The sequence below is a fragment of the Oncorhynchus tshawytscha genome, linkage group LG07 (assembly GCF_018296145.1).
Source record: "Oncorhynchus tshawytscha isolate Ot180627B linkage group LG07, Otsh_v2.0, whole genome shotgun sequence".
Classification (NCBI taxonomy): Eukaryota; Metazoa; Chordata; class Actinopteri; order Salmoniformes; family Salmonidae; genus Oncorhynchus; species Oncorhynchus tshawytscha.
Genome location: NC_056435.1, coordinates 23,507,310 through 23,526,975, shown reverse-complemented (window position 1 = coordinate 23,526,975; position 19,666 = coordinate 23,507,310). Strand labels below are relative to the sequence as shown.

General features: G+C 43.2%; 1 protein-coding gene across 2 annotated transcripts in view; it reads right to left on the bottom strand.

Moving 5' to 3' along the window:
• LOC112255229 (rho GTPase-activating protein 40) overlaps positions 1-17,132 on the bottom strand; it is a 41,491-nt gene extending 24,359 nt beyond the window's left edge. Inside the window, exon 1 of one of the 2 annotated variants that reach the window (XM_042324198.1) lies at positions 16,964-17,132. Coding sequence is in view for 1 of the 2 variants with exons in the window: in XM_042324197.1 (XP_042180131.1) it covers positions 5,881-5,960 (80 nt within the window). In the remaining variant the exon portion in view is untranslated. Of the gene's footprint in view, positions 1-5,880; positions 6,096-16,963 lie in introns of those variants that run through there. The other variant, XM_042324197.1, reaches the window with a different exon arrangement.
• Between the last annotated feature and the right edge of the window lie 2,534 nt (positions 17,133-19,666).

Below are 19,666 nucleotides of genomic sequence, written 5' to 3'. Positions count from 1 at the left end.
ACTGGACACAAAGACTCAGATTTTCATTGTTCTCAAGAATAGTCCCGCAGGCGTGATACTGTGTGAGACCCCTAGATGTCGCTGTGGCCCTCTTTCCAACCAAGCTTTTCTCTCATTTAGATCAATTCATCCACTGATTGTGATGGCATAATGTGTATCGATATGAATTCCAGATACAGATACAAGAGTTGCGTAGTGTTCTAAGCATGGTTGACATAATTAAAGCCTAGACAATAAAATATATCAGTCTTATACCCCCCTTAAAAACAACATTTGCTTTTCCTACCAGCACCGACTTATTCAGGAAAAATGTACTTGCTACGATGGTGATATGTGGTCTCAACTAGCTTTCTTTAGATAGGATTCAGAGGGAAATCCCTTGACTAATAAATAGTGATAGTAGTTCCAGGTTGCTGTTGAAGTGTACAGTGTAATGTAGCTGACAGGTAGTTATTATTGCTTATTACTAGTCAACTGAGAAACAGGGACAAGGCCTAAGGCGACTTCATAATGACTGCATTGAATGTCTACCTGTGTCTCCACTGTAAGTAAGTTGTTGACTCACAGAACTGAAGTGTAATTTCAGTTCTGTCAAAACTCCCTTTCCCAGTCAGCAAAGAAGTATCTCGGAGATTCCTACGCATGATATCGTGTCTGTTTGATGGCTTACTGATAACATACTGTGTGTGTACATTCTTAAAGGGATTAGGACTTTCACTTGAGTCATTTTGAGGAGTGTGCAAGTAATTTACAGACAGTACTGGCAGTGTAGCCTAGGCTGAACCCTTTAAAGACATAGTAAAGTCTACTACACCTGTTGTATTCGGCACACGTGACAAATATAATTTGATTTGAAGTTGGTTTCCTTTATTTTCAGTTATATTCAGTTACCTGTATGCGCTATTGATAACACTTAATCCACAATCTTTTTTTTTTTTGTTGCAACTATTGATCCTCTGCGGCTAAATTTTGGGTCTTTGGTGTATTTTGAACATTGAGATAAATATATAAAAACTATAAAAATTATGTAAATATTTTTGGAGACTTTTTGACTCACACAATTGACCAGTCAAATTATTATGCTGTTTTTATCTTATTTATTAAATTTAAATCAGTTACCCACGTGTGCCCCCTACCTCCTCTCTACAGCATCAGGAGCAGGCTGTCTACATTCATTGAGAGAGCGCTCCTGAATATTCCTGTGATTGGCGGTTGCAGTAAAAAATTGGACATACCTACTCATTCCATTGTTTTTATTTATTTATACTATTTTTTTACCTTTTAGAATAATAGTGAAGATGTCAAAACTATGAAATAACACATGGAATCGTGCAATAACCAAAAAAAGTGTGATTAAAAAAAACATTTTGATTTGTTTATTTAAAATTCTTCAAGGTAGCCACCCTTTGCATTGATGACAATCACCCATTTTTAATGATTATTATTATTATTTTATTATTTTCTTGCTGCCTCTTGGGTCCCTCCACGGGCCTGTTCCAAGGCGTTTCAGCCCCGGTAAGCCCCTGCATTAACCCGGCCCTGTATACAGGGGAGGGTACAGGGGAGGATTGACTGGTGTTGCCAGTTTCTGTGACCCTTTAAAAAGCTTCTTAGAATCATTTTGAAATAAACAGATAATCCCTTGATATCCAAGAACAGGCTCACCGTTCTTACAACAGGATATTTCGCAAGTTGTCCCAAAGAAAGACCCAAAATCGTCCCAAAACGAATGGATAAAAAATACAAATTTTCATTTTGTGGACAATTTCTGATTCCATCATTCTTCTTCTTCTTTTTTTGCATCCTACACTATTTCTCTGGCATACAATAGAAAGGTTAAGTTCCTCAAATCACAACAGAGAACAAATTATTTTAATTTAAAAAGTGTATCTGGTATTTTCCCTCACAACTTTGTAAGCCTGACTATTAATGCTCAGATAACCTTCCACACAAAATCATATGAACAGAATCAGACCTGCTCTTACCACAGAACATCTGCAGTACACACACAGCCCATTCCCTCTCCATCTGTGCCCTCCTAAAATAGGCTGAACCTGCCACAACCTGTGGAACGCGCACAGCACATGATGCCCCACAGAACTAAGTCCTACAGACAAAATAGGCTAACAAACATCATCAGCAACAAACACATTCTGCTTCCACAGTCAGTCAGCCAACCATAAGGAAACTACTGTTAATTAATTGAAACCCGTGTTGATAGTGAGACAGTACTGTGCCATGGAGTGGGCATATAGTATGGAAAAGTGCCCCATTACTCAAGAATTGACATCATGATTTACTCAAAGTCTGAGTAAAGCATGTGATCTCAAGCTAAGATTCTACCCTAACTGAGCAGGCAGCAGCTCCAGAAGCATACATACCTGTTGGTAACTTGGGAGCTTGATTTGGATCGCAAACTACTGAGGGGGCTGCGGGTCAGTCGGAGCCTGAGTCTGTCTAGCGGCGTGTGAGGTAGAAACTGCCTGGAAGAGTTGGACATAGGAGCGAGCCTGCTCACTACTTCCTTTCTGCCTCCCATGTCCTCCCACTCAACAAATGTCTCCAACAGCAGAATCAACTGGCTTTTACCAGTCTTCGAATAGGATAGCAATCCATCTTCAGTTTCCGCTCAAATCAAAAATTGGTCAGTGCTCCAGGGCTTTTGCTGGCCAAGTGCATGTAGAGTTAGAGGTATGTGGGGTGACTGAAGGAGGAATGTGTGAGCGATGGTGGCTACGCCTCCACGCCACATCAGTCATCAACACCTAGCTAGCTGTCCCCTCCCTCTGGGGACACACCCTAACCCTGTAGTCCTGGCTCCTATACTGCCACACATCCAGAGCCAAAGGGGATTAGCAACACCCCCGCCCACAAAGCACACACACAACTTTCACAGAAACACACATTGCAGCTCCCGCCAGTCGAAGTCCAAAACAAACCCTCATCACAAATCAACTCTAACTCAGACAATGTCAGTGCACCAAAGCTGATAGGTTATTGATAACAGAAAAGTTGACATTTCACAAGATAATTGGCCCAAGGTGGGAAATGCTGGTAGATTTTGGCATTGGCTTGTATAATATATATTCTTACCAGCCACATTGGTGGGTGGTTCCCCAGAGCATTTGAGAGCATTAAAAAGCATACGTGTGTGTGTGTGTGTGAGAGAGAGAGTGTCAGCTCTGGAAGAGAGAACCTCAATGCTAGAGTGGTGAAAGCAGGATGGGGTACCTTGTTTTCTGTGATTTATCTTCATTCTTTATTTATTTTCTGAAAAACATTTGGCTGCAACTGTTGGACCAAAAAGTGAATTCCCCACCCTGATTAGACCTCCCAAGATCAGACACTAGTAGCCCTTTAACTGCCACTAAATTGATACATAAAAATCGAATCATTCGAATTGACCATCCACATTCACACAGACCATAAATTGGTTTGCTGTAGCAGATATAGCAAACTGCTAACACTAAAATGTAAATGTCATGTAAATGTCATGTAATTGCGTATTCACAACACTCAATCCAATAAATCAACTTGAGGAAGATAGCTGTAGTGACATCGTCATTCCCTGAAGGTAAATGCCTGGTTATTAATAGTCTCCATACCTGTGTAAGGTGACATGGTTGAGAAAGCCAGGTGAACATTATCTGCTAATGAACCTCATCCTCCCTATCTCATCTACTCTCTTTCACTCTCTCTCCCTCTTTCACTTTCTCCCCTCCCGACAACACCATTTTTTCAGGAGATGATGTCAACAGAACAGACAGGCTACATCAGGTGAAAGGGGGGGGGGTCGTGTTATTTTGAGACTATCAACAACAGACTAGCTTGATATCAAAATTCTCCTCATTGTATGTCAAATGTAAGCTTGACATTATCTTCAATATTGATATCAGATAAATGCTTACATAAGCAGTTCAGGCTGATATGCTTACATTTTGATTCAACATATAATGAAACTTACAGCCTATTGTATGGAAGCGGGAAAGTGGTGACACAAGTATTCATATTACATATGCTTTCATATTCAGGTCACCCTATTAGAGTAGTTTCTTGAAAGGTATGAAAAAGGCTATTATAAGGCTTTGTTTTTTGTTGTTGTCAGAAAACCAGTCTTGAAGCATTTGAAAATAAATACAATCAGCTCAGAGCAGAACTGTCCGTAGGAAGTCCCACACAATGTTTACAACCACAGGAATATTCCCATGAGATTTCAGTGAACCTGGTAAGTGAAAGAGATCGGTAGCGAGCTTGCTACCTCTATGCTAATGTTAGTTAGGTATAGAGCTACCGCATTTAGCTCATGTCTTCCATCTAAATAACACAGATAAAACTAACCAAATGTAAACATGTATGCCAGCTGTTGGTAGCTAACTGCTGATGTTGTCATAGATAACACAAGCCATGGGAAAGAGTCATTTTCAAGGTGTTTGTGGGGACTGCGTGTGGCGGTAATTCGGTTGCTCTGTGGCTCTGGGGGAGTTTGCTGTATGGCCTGCCGAGTGGAGGCTAAACTGAAATGCGATGCTTTGGCTATGGATCTGATCGCCAATCCCTGATCCGCTTTCTTTGGAGGGGTTTGATTGTGGATTTTGATTTTGTTTATTTTTGGATCTTCTTGTTGAAGAGGCAGCAGATAACGTTAGCTTGCTAGAGCTAGCTATCCTCTTCCTCCATTTCTGAATGAATTTGTGGCTATTTCTTGCAATACACTGTAAGTGAGATAGATTTTGTTTGTGTACTGCCACATGTCGATAGCATCGCTAAGTTTGTCACCGGTATGGACTAGTAACTATCCTTAACCTAGCCAGTTAGGACAGGGATAGCCGCAAGCTAAAACCGGGTAGAGAGTGGAGAGAATTAACTTTCTATAAAGGCTGTAATTGTAGCAATATGTTGTGAATATTGTAGAACAATCCATACAAAAACACAAACAAATCTATATAAAAAAGTGAAGTGTCATTTACAGTTTACTATGTACATAAGGCTACAGGCAATATATTCCTATACTGTGTGAGTCATAGAAAATGACGATCCTGCGTTCGGGGCTTTCCGGCAGTCTTCATGGTTTTTATATGTGCAGAAAATTAATTTCTCCATTGTAAACTAACAAATAATTGTTCAAGTTAGAACCCATGTGAATTTGTTAATGTATAGCACCAACTACATAAATATCTGATAAGGTCCATGATCTGCAACATGGACTTTAAGCCTAGTTAATACTGTCACAACCCAGAGTAACCCAATGGCTACCAAGTCAAGTAATGAAGTAATCTACTCTGTCGTCTCATCACTGACAGACTAGAGACTACTAGGCCACATTCTTAATCCTAACAGCTGAATTCCTTTGGAATCCTCTTATGTACTAGAGAATTCAACAGTTAAGTCATGCAAACCTAGCCTGGTTGGAGTCTCTGTTCAGCTATAACATTCCACTCCTGTCATCTCCCAAATGTAAAAAAACAACAACAAAAAAACACGGTACCAGAGACCTGGGATAGAGACTTTCTTTCAACGGGTGATCACCACAGTACATGGGAGGGAAGAAGAAAGGAAAGAAAGGCTCAGTGAAGAAAGTGATCTGGTTAGTACTCTGATCGGTTGTAAATTGACAACATAGCTCATTATCAATCAATTAGTACTCAGAACTGTTTGTCTATACCCAGCACACAATGTATTGTGCTTCTGAGTAAAAATACGAGCATTGGTAGAAGTAATCCATTAATTCAGAATTACGTTCTATATGACAACACTGTATCTCAGTCAATTACATGTCCAGTAAGGAGTGAAGAGAGTTAATTTACATAATCCAGCTGCACAGTCCCATAAACCCAGAGTTGAGTTGAGGTTAGGGCCTATAAGGGCCAAGTATAAGCCTACCTGGCCTTGGGTCTGGGTGGTCCATTAGCTTTTTCTGAGCCTTGCTGCCTGGCCCGGGAGCCACTTCTCCACAATGGCATCCTGCCTATCTCCCTTTCTACCCCAGGCAGGCTGTGATTGTTGCTGCTAACGCTGCCTGCTGCAGCGTAGTAGTATAGGAAACAGCAGCTGCACCCCGGCCTTCCCCACTCGCTCCACTCTGCAAGCTGCTTCCTTGTAATCGCCTCAGGCCGTAAACACATTACAGTCAGCAAGGAAGTTAGGACAGGGACCGTTTCATTGGTCTCACTGTGTTAGTGGGACGTCACGCTGTCCGTCGCATCCTGAGACAGGAAAGGAGAAGGCCGGGCTGATGGTTACTGGGATAGGGGGCTGCGGGTTGTGGGCAGCATGCCTAGCTGAGTCTAACCAACGCAGCCTGGTCTCAGAGCAAAACATATTGTATTTTACAAAAATCCATGCCAATCCATTTAGTATGATAGATGTAACATAGTAAATGTAAATCCCGAGACACTCAAATTAGTATGATAAATTGTGTTTGGTATGGACAGTAGGTTACTTTTATGGCAGGGGGTTAAATCAGGGTCACGCAGAGTGTTTCTTGGGTCTTAAACAAATATACTTTGAAACAAAAGTACACCCCACACACATGATTATGGGCTTTAAAAAAAAGACACCTGTACCATGTCAGATATAGAGTAGAAATGTATTCAATGTTTTTGCATCCAAATATTACACTTTGTATACATCACAGAACACTGAAATATAACAAAACCGTTTGACATAAAAACACGGGATATACAGCGCATTCGGAAAGTATTCAGACCCCTGGACTTTTTCCACATGTTGTTATGTTACGGCCTTTTAAAATTATAAACTTGGATTAGCTAACACAACGTGCCATTGGAACACAGGAGTGGGGGTTGCTGATAACGGGCCTCTGTACGCCTATGTAGATATTCCATTAAATATCAGCCGTTTCCAGCTACAATATTCATTTACAACATTAACAATGTCTACACTATATTTCTGAACAATTTCATGTTATTTTAATGGACAAAAAACAAGGAAATTTCTAAGTGACCCCAAACTTTTGAACGGTTGTGTATGTATGTATGTATGTAGCATAGCATATTTACAGTTTTATTCACGTTTTCAAGAACTGGTGACAAATAATGCACTCCGATTATTGCATAGATTGTATTGGACACCTATGATGTGTGTAAAATGCTTTTTTAGTTTGTACTGATTATAATGAGCTAATGCTAAATTATTTGCCTGCTATGTGTGGCATTATACGCATTCTGGGTGTCACGTAAACGTCTGTCAGACCAAATATGTTATAATGAGGTGAAGGAATTATGGTTCACTTATCTTTCGGGTAAATTTACGGAAGTGAATGAAGGGAAGTGAATGATCGTAGATGACACACCCCCTTCAACATGCATGCTATCTATTATCTTTGGTTGATGCGAAAAAACAAACATGGCGGCACACACAAACTACCAATCGTCGTATTACTTTCGATTTCTAGAAAGTGTTTTACTCAATTATTTAGATCACCCACGATGTGATTAATTGTAAATAGTAATTGCTATTAGCTAATACATATTGTAGTTTCTGTCAGCCGAGAGTTGTAAAAATATGACTACTTGCGTTTTGACAATCTTTCCTCAGTTAGAGCTAGGACAAATGTAGCCTACATGTTCCGGTTTGGAGGATTGTTTTATGCTGTAGCTACTTCTGTGAATGTCTGAATATTGCATCCAAAAATAAACTGATCACATTCTGGACATAACTTTGTAAGGACTGTGTTTTTTGCTAAATGTTTCTGTGAAAAAACAGTGTGGCCAGCTCAAATGCTGATTGTTGCGTCAATCGAAACTGGAAGTTCTAAATAAGCAGTCTAATCACACCGGTTTGAGCGTACGCTGCAGGGACCACTGTAGAATGATCATAGCCATTTGTTGGTATGTGTGAAAAGGAATGATGGATGGCCACTGTGTTCTTGGCGACCTTCAAAGCCGTAGACATTTTTTGGTACCCTTCCTCAGATCTGTGCCTTGACACAATCCTGTCTCATAGCTCGAAGGACAGCTCTGAGGCCATGAGAGGGCTCTTTGGAGGAAAGGAGGATGGTTAGTTGGGGTGTATGGGTGGGCGTATAACTTTAGCATTTAAGATAATTAGCAACTTTTTTAGCTACTTTGCAAATACTTAGCATGCTAGCTAACCCTTCCCTTAACCTTGTAACCTAACTCCTAACCCTAACCCCTACCCTAACATAGCATATCATACTAAAGCAGTCAAACATAATATATCATACAAAATGGGTCAAATGCGATCTATATGTACCACGGCTGCTATTACATTGGTAGGCCAATGTAATGTATCCTAACGTAGTTATTTAAATAACTAATTGACCTATGTCGGTTCAACTATTTGAATTCCATTTCATTCTGTTTTTTTCTGTTTCTCTAGAGATAAATCAGATCAAGCTGTGCGATGTAAACTCAGCAACAAAAAAAAAATCACTGTTTCCCATGCTTGTTCAATGAACCATAAACAATTAATGAACATGTGGAACGGTCATTAAGACACTAACAGCTTACAGACGGTAGGCAATTAAGGTTAAGGTCACGGTTATGAAAACTTAGGACACTTTCTACTGAATCTGAAAAACACAAAAAGAAAGATGCCCAGGGTCTCTGCTCATCTGCGTGAACGTGCCTTAGGCATGCTGCAAGGAGGCATGAGGACTGCAGATCTGTATTGTGAGATGCCTAAGACAGCACTACAGGGAGACAGGACGGACAGCTGATTGTCCTCGCAGTGGCAGACCACGTGTAACAACACCTGCACAGGATCGGTACATCCGAACATCTCACCTGCGGGACAGGTACAGGATGGCAACAACTACTGCCCGAGTTACACCAGGAACGCACAATCCCTCCACCAGTGCTCAGACTGTCTGCAATAGGCTGAGAGAGGCTGGACTGAGGGCTTGTATGCCTGTTGTAAGGCAGGTCTTCACCAGACATCACCGGCAACAGTGTCGCCTATGGGCACAAACCCACCGTCACTGGACCAGACAGGACTGACAAAAAGTGCTCTTCATTGACGAGACGCGGTTTTGTCTCACCAGTGGTGATGGTCAGATTCGCGTTTATCGTTGAAGGAATGAGCGTTACACCAAGGCCTGTACTCTTGGAGAGGGATCGATTCAGAGGTGGAGGGTGGTCATGGTCTGGGGCGGTGTGCCACAGCATCATCGGACTGAGCTTGTTGTCATTGCAGGCAATCACAACACTGTGCATAACCAGGGAAGACTTCCTCCTCCCTCATGTGGTACCCTCCTGCAGGCTCATCCTGGCATGAGGAGGCATGATTTCCTGTGCGTGATTTCGTTCTGTGCGTGATTTCCTGCAAGACAGGAATGTCAGTGTTCTGCCATGGCCAGCGAAGAGTCCAGATCTCAATCCCATTGGGCACGTCTGGGACCTGTTGGATCGGAGCGTGAGGGCTAGGGCCATTCCCCCCAGAAATGTCCGGGAACTTGCAGGTGCCTTGGTGGAAGAGTGGGGTAACATCTCACAGCAAGAACTAGCAAATCTGGTGCAGTCCATGAGGAGATGCACTGCAGTACTTCATGCAGCTGGTGGCCACACCAGATACTGACTGTTATTTTGACCCTCCCCTTTTGTTCAGGGACACATTCCATTTCTGTTAGTCACATGTCTGTGGAACTTGTTCAGTTTGTGTCTCAGTTGTTGAATCTGATGCCGATACAAATATTTACACATGTTAAGTTTGCTGAAAATAAACGCAGTTGACAGTGAGAGGACATTTCTTTTTTTGCTGAGTTTAATAGGGAGTTGTAGTTTCCAACAGGCCAATATTCTAAACACATGCTTCGTTTGCAAATGATGTCCGAGTGTTGCAGCGAGCCCCTGGCTATCCGTAAATAAATTTAAAAAAAGAAAATGGTGCCGTCTGGTTTGCTCAATATAAGGAATTTGAAATAATTTCCTTTTGATACCTAAGTATATTTGAGCAATTACAGTTGTGGCCAAAAGTTTTGAGAATGACACAAATGTTAATTTTCACAAAGTCTGCTGCCTCAGTTTGTATTATGGCAATTTGCATATACTCCAGAATGTTATGAAGAGTGATCAGATGAATTGCAATTAATTGAAAAGTCCCTCTTTGCCATGCAAATGAACTGACTCCCCCCCCCCCAAAAAAAACATTTCCACTGCATTTCAGCCCTGCCACAAAAGGACCAGCTGACATCATGCCAGTGGTTCTCTTTTGAAAAAAAAGAAACGTTTTTATTAAACCAGGCAAGTCAGTTAAGAACAAATTCTTATTTTCAATGAAGGCCTAGGGACAGTGGGTTAACTGCCTGTTCAGGGGCAGAACGCTAGATTTGTACCTTGTCAGCTCAGGGGTTTGAACTTGCAACCTTCCGGTTACTAGTCCAACGCTTTAACCACCACCCTGCCGCCCCGTGCAGCATTCTCTTTTGGAATGCTTTTTTCTAAGAGTGTAGGTAAACGCCCATGGGCAACTGGCCCAGCAACCTCATGCCTCCTGGATCCTAAACAGTCACTTGTCCATCTACAGTGCTTTCATAAAGGATTCAGACCTCTTCACATTTTCCACATTGTGTTACGTTACAGCTTTTTTCTAAAATTGATTCAATTGGTTTTTTTCCCTCATCAATGTACACACACACAATACCCCATAATGATAAAGCAAAAACAGGTTTTTATAAATGTTTGTAAATGTATAAAAAAATCTAAAACAGAAATACCTTATTTACATAATTATTCAGACCCTTTGCTATGAGACTCGAAATTGAGCTCAGGTGCATCCTGTTTCCATTGATCATCATTGAAATGTTTCTACAACTTGATTGGAGTCCACCTGTGGTAAATTCAATTGACTGGACATGATTTGGAAAGGCACACACCTGTCTATATAAGATCCCACAGTTAACAGTGCATGTCAGACCAAAACCAAGTCATGAGGTCGAAGGAATTGTCCGTTGAGGTCCGAGACAGGATTGTGTTGAGGCACAGATCTGAGGAAGGGTAACATAAATGTCTCCAGCATTGAAGGTCCCCAAGAACACAGTGGCCTCCATCATTCTTAAGTTAGGATCCACCAAGACTCTTCCTAGAGCTGGCCGCCCAGCCAAACTGCGCAATCGGGGTAGAAGGGCCTTGGTCAGGGAGGTGACCAAGAACCCAATAGTCCCTCTGACAGAGCTCCAGAGTTCCTCTGTTGAGATGAAAGTATCTTCCAGAAGGACAGCCATCTCTGCAGCACTCCACCAATCAGGCCTTTATGGTAGAGTGGCCAGATGGAAGCCACTCCTCAGTAAAAGGCACATGACAGCCCACTTGAAGTTTGCCAAAAGGCACCTAAAGGACCATGAGAAACAAGATTCTCTGGCCCGATGAAACCTGGGCTCCTGAGTGGCACAGCGGTCTAAGGCACTGCATCTCAGTGCAAGAGGCGTCACTACAGTCCCGGGTTCGATTCCAGGCTGTATCACATCCGGCCATGGTTGGGAGTCCCATAGGGTGGCGCACAATTGGCCCAGCATCATCTAGGTTTGGCCGGGGTAGGCCATCATTGTAAATAAGATTTTGTTCTTAACTGACTTGCCTAGTTAAATAAAAAGTTACATTTTAAAAAATAAAACAGAGATTGAACTCTGTCCTGTATGCCAAGCGTCACGTCTGAAGGAAACCTGGCACCATCCCTACGGTGAAGAATGGTGGTGGCAGCATCATACTGTGGGGATGTTTTTCAGCGCCAGTGACTGGGAGACTAGTCAGGATCGAGGGAACGATTAACAGAGCAAAGTACAGAAAGATCCTTCTGAGTGCTCAGAACCTCAGACTGGGGCAAAGGTTCACTTTCCAACTGGACAACGACCCTAAGCAAACAGCCAAGACAACACAGGAGTGGCTTCAAGACAAATCTCTGAATGCCCTTGAGGGGCCCAGCCAGAGCCCAGACATGATCCTGATCGAACATCTCTGGAGAGACCTGAAAATAGCTCTGCAGCGACACTCCCTATCCAAACGGACAGAACTTGAGAGGAACTGCAGAGAAGAATGGGATAAACTACCCTAATACATGTGTTCCAAGCTTGTTGCGTCATACCCAAGAAGACTCAAAGATATAATCGCTGCCAAAAGTGCTTCAACAAAGTACTGAGTAAAGTGTCTGAATATTTATAGAAATGTGATATTTCAGTTATATTTTTTTAAATATATTTGCAAAAATGTATAAAAACCTGTTTTTGCTTTGTCATTAGGGGGTATTGTGTGTAGATTGATGAGGGCGGGGGGGGACGATTCAATACATTTTAGAATAAGGCTGTAATGTAACAAAATGTGGAAAAAGTCAAGGGGCCTGAATAATTTCCGAATGTATTGTATAACCAGCTCAGATCACCACCGATTATGAGGACACCCTGAGGCTTTCACCTCCTGGCCAATGCCTCCATACCTCCCTCCTTTCACTCCATATTTCTCTTCTTTCTCCTCCATCCCACCATCTCCCTCCTTTCCCTCCTATTCTCTCCCTGCAAGGCCTACACCAAGCCCTTTCTCTCCTGGGAATCCTCCTTAGCCTTAAAGTAGATTTACACTATACAACCGACTCGGGACTGATTACATAGTTCTGAGCAGTCTTCCCTAGGCAAATCTGAATATATCACCGCCCCTACCTGGTATCACACCTCATGTGTGCATTCACAATTGTTTATCTTATTGGTCTAAATTGCTAGTCAGGTGATGTGGGGAAAATTCTAAGATGTCAGGTGTGGTGCTTTTGTCCCAACTTGTTTAAAGCAACAGACAGGTAGATAGTGTCACACCCTGACCATAGTTTGCTTTGTATGTATGTTTGGTTGGTCAGGGTGTGGGCATTCTGAGTGGGCATTCTATGTTGTGTGTCTAGTTTGTCTGTTTCTGTGTTTGGCCTGATATGGTTCTCAATCAGAGGCAGGTGTTAGTTAAAGGTAAAGGACCCTGGGCACAGCCAGGAGAATATCGCCGCCCCAAAGAAGAGCTGGAGGCGGCGAAGGCGGAGAGGCACTGGTATGAGGAGGCAGCACGAAGGCGTGGATGGAAGCCCGAGAGTCTGCAAGGAGCCGCCAGAGCCGCCAGTCTGCAAGGAGCCGCCAGAGCCGCCAGTCTGCAAGGAGCCGCCAGTGCCGCCAGTCTGCAAGGAGCCGCCAGTGCCGCCAGTCTGCAAGGAGCCGCCAGTGCCGCCAGTCTGCAAGGAGCCGCCAGTGCCGCCAGTCTGCAAGGAGCCGCCAGTGCTGCCAGTCTGCAAGGAGCCGCCAGTGCCGCCAGTCTGCAAGGAGCCGCCAGTCTGCAAGGAGCCGCCAGTGCCGCCAGTCTGCAAGGCCGCCAGTGCCGCCAGTCTGCAAGGAGCCGCCAGTGCCGCCGGTCTGCAAGGAGCCGCCAGTGCCGCCAGTCTGCAAGGAGCCGCCAGTCTGCAAGGAGCCGCCAGTGCCGCCAGTCTGCAAGGAGCCGCCAGTGCCGCCAGTCTTCAAGGAGCCGCCAGTGCCACCAGTCTGCAAGGAGCTGCCAGATCCGCCAGTGCCGCCAGTCTGCCAGGATCCGCCAGTGCCGCCAGTCTGCCAGGATCCGCCAGTCTGCCAGCATCCGCCAGTCTGCCAGCATCCGCCAGTGCTGCCAGTCTGCCAGGATCCGCCAGAGCCGCCAGTCTGCCAGGATCCGCCAGAGCCGCCATTCAGCCAGGATCCGCCAGAGTCGTCAGCCAGTACGGAGCTACCCCTCTGTCCCGAGCTGCCCCTCTGTCCCGAGCTGCCCCCCAGTCCACTGGGTTCATTTAGAAGGGTCGCCGTGGTTAGGAGGCCACGGAAGCGGACAATGGGGCGGACTAAGACTATGGTGAAGTGGGGGCCACGTCCAGCACCAGAGCCGCCACCGTGGACAGATGCCCACCCAGACCCCCAATAGGTTCAGGTTTTGTGGCCGGAGTCCGCACCTTGGGGGGGGGGGTGATTGTTCCTGTCTTTGTGTTTGTTGCACCAGATAGGGCTGTTTCGGTTTTCTTATTTTGTATTATACATTGTTCAAGTTATCATCTTTATTAAAGATGTTTATAAATAACCACGCTGCGTTTTGGTCCGCTTCTCCTTCCCAGGAAGAAGCCCGTAACAGCTAGGCTAAGCCATGGAAGAGCAGAACATGATGAGTGCCTTGTGTTGCTTGGTGACCTGACCCCGGTGATTCTGGCATGTGACAGTGATCTGAGCGAGGGAGACAGATCTGGTTGAGCTTTGCACCCTGCCCATCTGATCTTCTCTTGGCCCCCTGGCTTGGTAAGACCTCACACCCCACCTCACCTCTAAGGGTCAGTGACAGGCCAGGGCTAGTGAGGAGAGAGATGTGTTTGTCTCTCTCTGAAAGGATTTAAAAGCAGCAGTGTATTCGTCCAGGCCCTGATGGTGATGAGTAGATGATGCTAATCTGTAGAAGCCATGACACTCAGCCGAGGAGGCACCACATGGCACACTCTGGCTCAGAGGTAAACACTTGACCTTTTCACACTACTGAATTGAGCCAAACTGAACCGAGTTGAACCAAGCCACGCCAGGTGGCTGGAACCGTGCTGGAAAGTTGACAATCTGAAAATAAAATATCTGGGCTGACATCGAACACTTTGGTTCGGCACCAATGTTCCCTGGTGACATTGAGCTGCCTGCCTGCCTGCACAAGACAGAGAGATTCCTGTGTATTCTTTAAAACATATCCAACACATTTAGGGCCATAATATTACATCATAACTGGTACAGTAAACTAAATTCCAGAATATGCCAAACGTAACATTCATTTCCCACAGGTGAAAAGGAATGGCCTTTATGAGTTTATTTTGGTTTCAAACTGTCCTTTTGGCCCTTACTCACATGTGACACAATGCCAGAAGATGCCTAACATGCCTATCAGATAATTGCTCAGCATCGGACAGATCCATAGTGTCAACCAACTACGTGTCATATCCTGTGTGTAGTGTATTATCCAGTTCACCTGACTGATCAGTAGTCCGTCTGGGAAAATGCCACTTTTTCCATTTCCCAGCTGTATATCTGTATCTGTAAATGTTGTCCCCCTCAAAAATCGGAATTGGTATCGGACCCCAAAAAAAAAAAAAAAAAACATACCTGTCGTGCTCTACCAATTTCCTGGTTGTAAATGCTTTAACTGGTTCACCTATGGTGATCAGTTTCCTTGCGTCCTAGACCTGTAGCTTCAACCCCACATCTTTCGTTTCCTGGGTGTAGTGTATTAGTGTGTTCACTTGAGATGATCAGATCCTCTCCCAATCCCTGTCCTGATATTAATACAATATATAACCAACCACACATGTCTGACGTACACATTCTGCAGCAAAGCATCACACACAGTAACACTGTCCCATTGTAAACACCTGCTGTCTATGCCATGCCGTTCCTCCCAACCCAACCACTCTCCCTCCCTGTTGGTCAGATAATCTGACTAGAGTTTACGACAACGAGCAATGAAAGCCCTTATTGTAAACTATCCCTCCCTTCACGCCATATGGAGCGAAGTGGATTACACCGCACCACTGTCACTACCCATAGCCTACCTGTAATTAGAGGTATAGTAGACCCACTGCCCTGCATTACAATGGTCATCATCACTCACACACAATGTGGAATTTGTGCAGTGCAGGTGGAGCATGTGATATTTTCTTCAGGGATCATAGAGGAAGCCTTACATCATAGGCACCCCCATAACAAATCAGGTCTCCCGTATAATAATTGAAATATCAATGTAGGTTGATTAAAAAAGTTTGACCATCCCCAGTAGATGTTGGGCACCCCCAAGTGTGTAACTTGAATTGTGAGAGTGACAACATAATGTAGCCTATGGGATTGTAGCCTACTATAATTCAGATCATGATCCCCAGGTGTGCAAGAGATCCTGAAGGGCCTGAGGTTGATCCGATCAGGGTTTGAGGTAGCTGACCTCTTCAATCCAATCAGAGAGAGCGAGAGAGGAGTGAGAAAGTGTCACCAGGGAATCTTCTATCCACTGAGCAGATGACCGGATCAACAACACTAGAAACATGAAAAACTATCACAGGAATTGGGATATCTCTATCTCCTTTTGAGATAGCTTCATTAAAATATCAAGTTTGGGTGCGGCAAAACAGTGAGTGGGCATCCCTTTTAATCTATGTGTTACGTATGCATACATTATTTGAGCCAGCTCCCGTTTTGAACGTGTGTAAAAAATAAATAAAAAAACTCCATGTAGACTACATGTGTCCATGTGCCCATCATGAAACGAGAGATGAGATGATGCTGGTGACCAATATATTTAGAACTCTTTATTTTCTTTCATGAATTGCTTGTTTCCTGTTAAATAGGATTAAAAACCGAGCCCTCCGGCTACCCTTACAATAGGCATATAGGATATAACAAAGGCTGATTCAACTGATTCACCAGAAGATACCGACCCTACCGCTACACTTGTTTACACTGAGCTGCACTGGGGTCTGAACATAGTCACGGTTACATCAAGATACCGTGGGGCTGGTGCGGGATATGGGTCCGGAAACATACCTCAATGCAGGGATGCGATCTGCCACTGTACTCCACATTTGACCCTTATCCACACTGATACATCGAGAAGATTGAAATAGTGCCAGTTTTCCCGGAAAACTGCCTTTTTGTCCTCATGCTAGCTAGCAGTAGACACAGCAGTGCTTATGGAATGGCAGTGTAACAGTCAAACACGTTTGCTGCAGTGTGTAGCAGCCTATACTACAGGCACTTGAGCATGATGCGCCCATAGCAACAGGTCTCAACACCCTAGCAACCTGCAACCCTTTGCACGACAAGACTCAGGATTACAGAAACACAACTGCAAAATGCACATTTGAACTCTAAAATGAATGCACGTCGCTTAAAAACATGCTGTGAAATTATGAAGTGATAAACTATTAGAATGAAGTGGAATTAAGACAGGCTAATAAATAGGCTAGTCTGTATCATTCTTACCTTTTTTAAAGAAACATTCAAACCTCCTGTGTGAAGCTCCGACTCGGTCTCTTGGTTAATATGGGTAGTGTATGTCGGTAATGGCGAAGTGACAGGATCTGACAGCAATGAAATGATGCTGTAGAACGTAACAGATGGTATGGGGCTGCTGCCATGCACGTTATCCTACTCAACCTTGCTTGCGATGTCATCACTACAGTTACAGTATGGGTGTAAAACAACCCCCCCCTTCCAATGTGTTGTAGCGTTGAGGATTGCTGGAGGATTGCCTCTCTGTGCATTTCTTCAGCTATGGTTGTGCATTCCATGGAAATGACTTTAAAAAAAATCAGAATCATGAAATACTCAAGAGTGGTGCAGCCTATCAGGTCTAAGATAATTTCAAATCTCAACTCAAAGTAAAGAAATATGACATCGATTCGTTTGAAACATATTCATATATTAATAGGCTATAGAATAACTATTTGATTTTGAAATATTGATTACAATACTATGTCATTGTTGTTGTGAGGGTAGCATACTACTGTACCATATAATACAATGTCATTTTTTATATATCATAAACACACTTTTATTAATTCAAAAGTACCATTATCTGAAGGTCATATACAACAAACAGATTGTGCTATATGGGCCTACAGTAACTCTGAACACTGTACAGTTGGCCTATAGAATAATCTATCTTTTTCAACTGGACAGATAGAATTCTTTCCAGCATCCTGTTTTTGTTTTCATTTCCCTCTTGATTTCTCTGCAGACACTTCAGTCAGTCAGACCTCGTGTTGTATGTGAGCACTGAGGCCAGTAAAACAAACCAACTGTCTTCCTGCCATTGTTCCATCACACACACCCCCACACACACACACACACCAGATGAAGGCTAGGCCACACACTCTGGGTAAGTCTCTCCTCCCACGCACTGATCATAGTTTCCATGGATACAGTGAGTATTGCAGGAATTCTGCAGATGGGGTAGGCCTACCTAAAATGGATGCTAGAGTAGCCTATAAGAAGGAATTTAAAGAGGTATTCTGATAACACATTCTTAAAAATAAAATGAAAATCACTGACTCCAGAAGATCTGATCAATCCCAGGGCTCTATTTTCAGCTGACGCTGAGGCACAAGTGCCAATTTTGTCATGTAAAAACCTGCACACTGGCATTTTCCAGCCCTTAACGCCAGGTTTGAAAATATATTGGTCTAATCAGCTCGCTTGCGCTAAGGTGGGAGGGGTGGCAATATTTGAGATAAAACAAGCGCAAAAGTAACAATTTGATGCAGCACTAATGGGAAGTTACCCTATAAGACCAGCTGTTTTTTTGTGTAACGCAGTTGATTATGGCATGGATTTGGATAGCGGAAGCGCAGCCTAACCAGCCATGATGCACAGTGCCCATGGAAGAGATGTGCCTTTTGTACCGGTGAATCTCAAATTTAGAAACATTACAAAATGTATAGTTTTGCCACGATTTTTATTTTATGCAAAACAAAGCACAGCCTACCCTTCCCTTAATCAAGGCTGGTTTATCAGCATTGCATAGGTTTGTCTTATTATCTCGGCCATTAGCCAAGTAGCCTATGAATCAAGGGGTTTTAATAATGAGAGTGCTTTGAAGTATTTGGTTTTTGGCATCATGCTTTTTCAATATTCACAATTCACATACAGTGGGTCAAAAAAGTATTTAGTCAGCCATCAATTGTGCAAGTTCTCCCACTTAAAGATGAGAGAGGCCTGTAATTTTCATCATAGGTACACTTCAACTATGACAAACGAAATGAGAGAAAAAAATCCAGAAAATCACATTGTAGGATTTTTAATTAATTTCTTTGCAAATGATGGTGGAAAATAAGTATTTGGTCAATAACAAAAGTTTATCTCAATACTTTGTTATATACCCTTTGTTGGCAATGACAGAGGTCAAATGTTTTCTGTAAGTCTTCACAAGGTTTTCACTCACGCTGGTATTTTGGCCCATTCCTCCATGCAGATCTCCTCAAATCAAATCAAATCAAATCAAATCAAATCAAATCAAAATTTTTATTTGTCACATACACATGGTTAGCAGATGTTAATGCGAGTGTAGCGAAATGCTTGTGCTTCTAGTTCCGACAATGCAGTAATAACGAGCAAGTAATCTAACTAACAATTCAAAAAAAAAAAAAAAAAAAACTACTGTCTTATACACAGTGTAAGGGGATAAAGAATATGTACATAAGGATATATGAATGAGTGATGGTACAGAGCAGCATAGGCAAGATACAGTAGATGATATCGAGTACAGTATATACATATGAGATAAGTATGTAAACCAAGTGGCATAGTTAAAGTGGCTAGTGATACATGTATTACATAAGGATGCAGTCGATGATATAGAGTACAGTATCAACGTATGCATATGAGATGAACAATGTAGGGTAAGTAACATTATATAAGGTAGCATTGTTTAAAGTGGCTAGTGATATATTTACATAATTTCCCATCAATTCCCATGATTAAAGTGGCTGGAGTAGAGTCAGTGTCATTGACAGTGTGTTGGCAGTAGCCACTCAATGTTAGTGGTGGCTGTTTAACAGTCTGATGGCCTTGAGATAGAAGCTGTTTTTCAGTCTCTCGGTCCCAGCTTTGATGCACCTGTACTGACCTCGCCTTCTGGATGACAGCGGGGTGAACAGGCAGTGGCTCGGGTGGTTGATGTCCTTG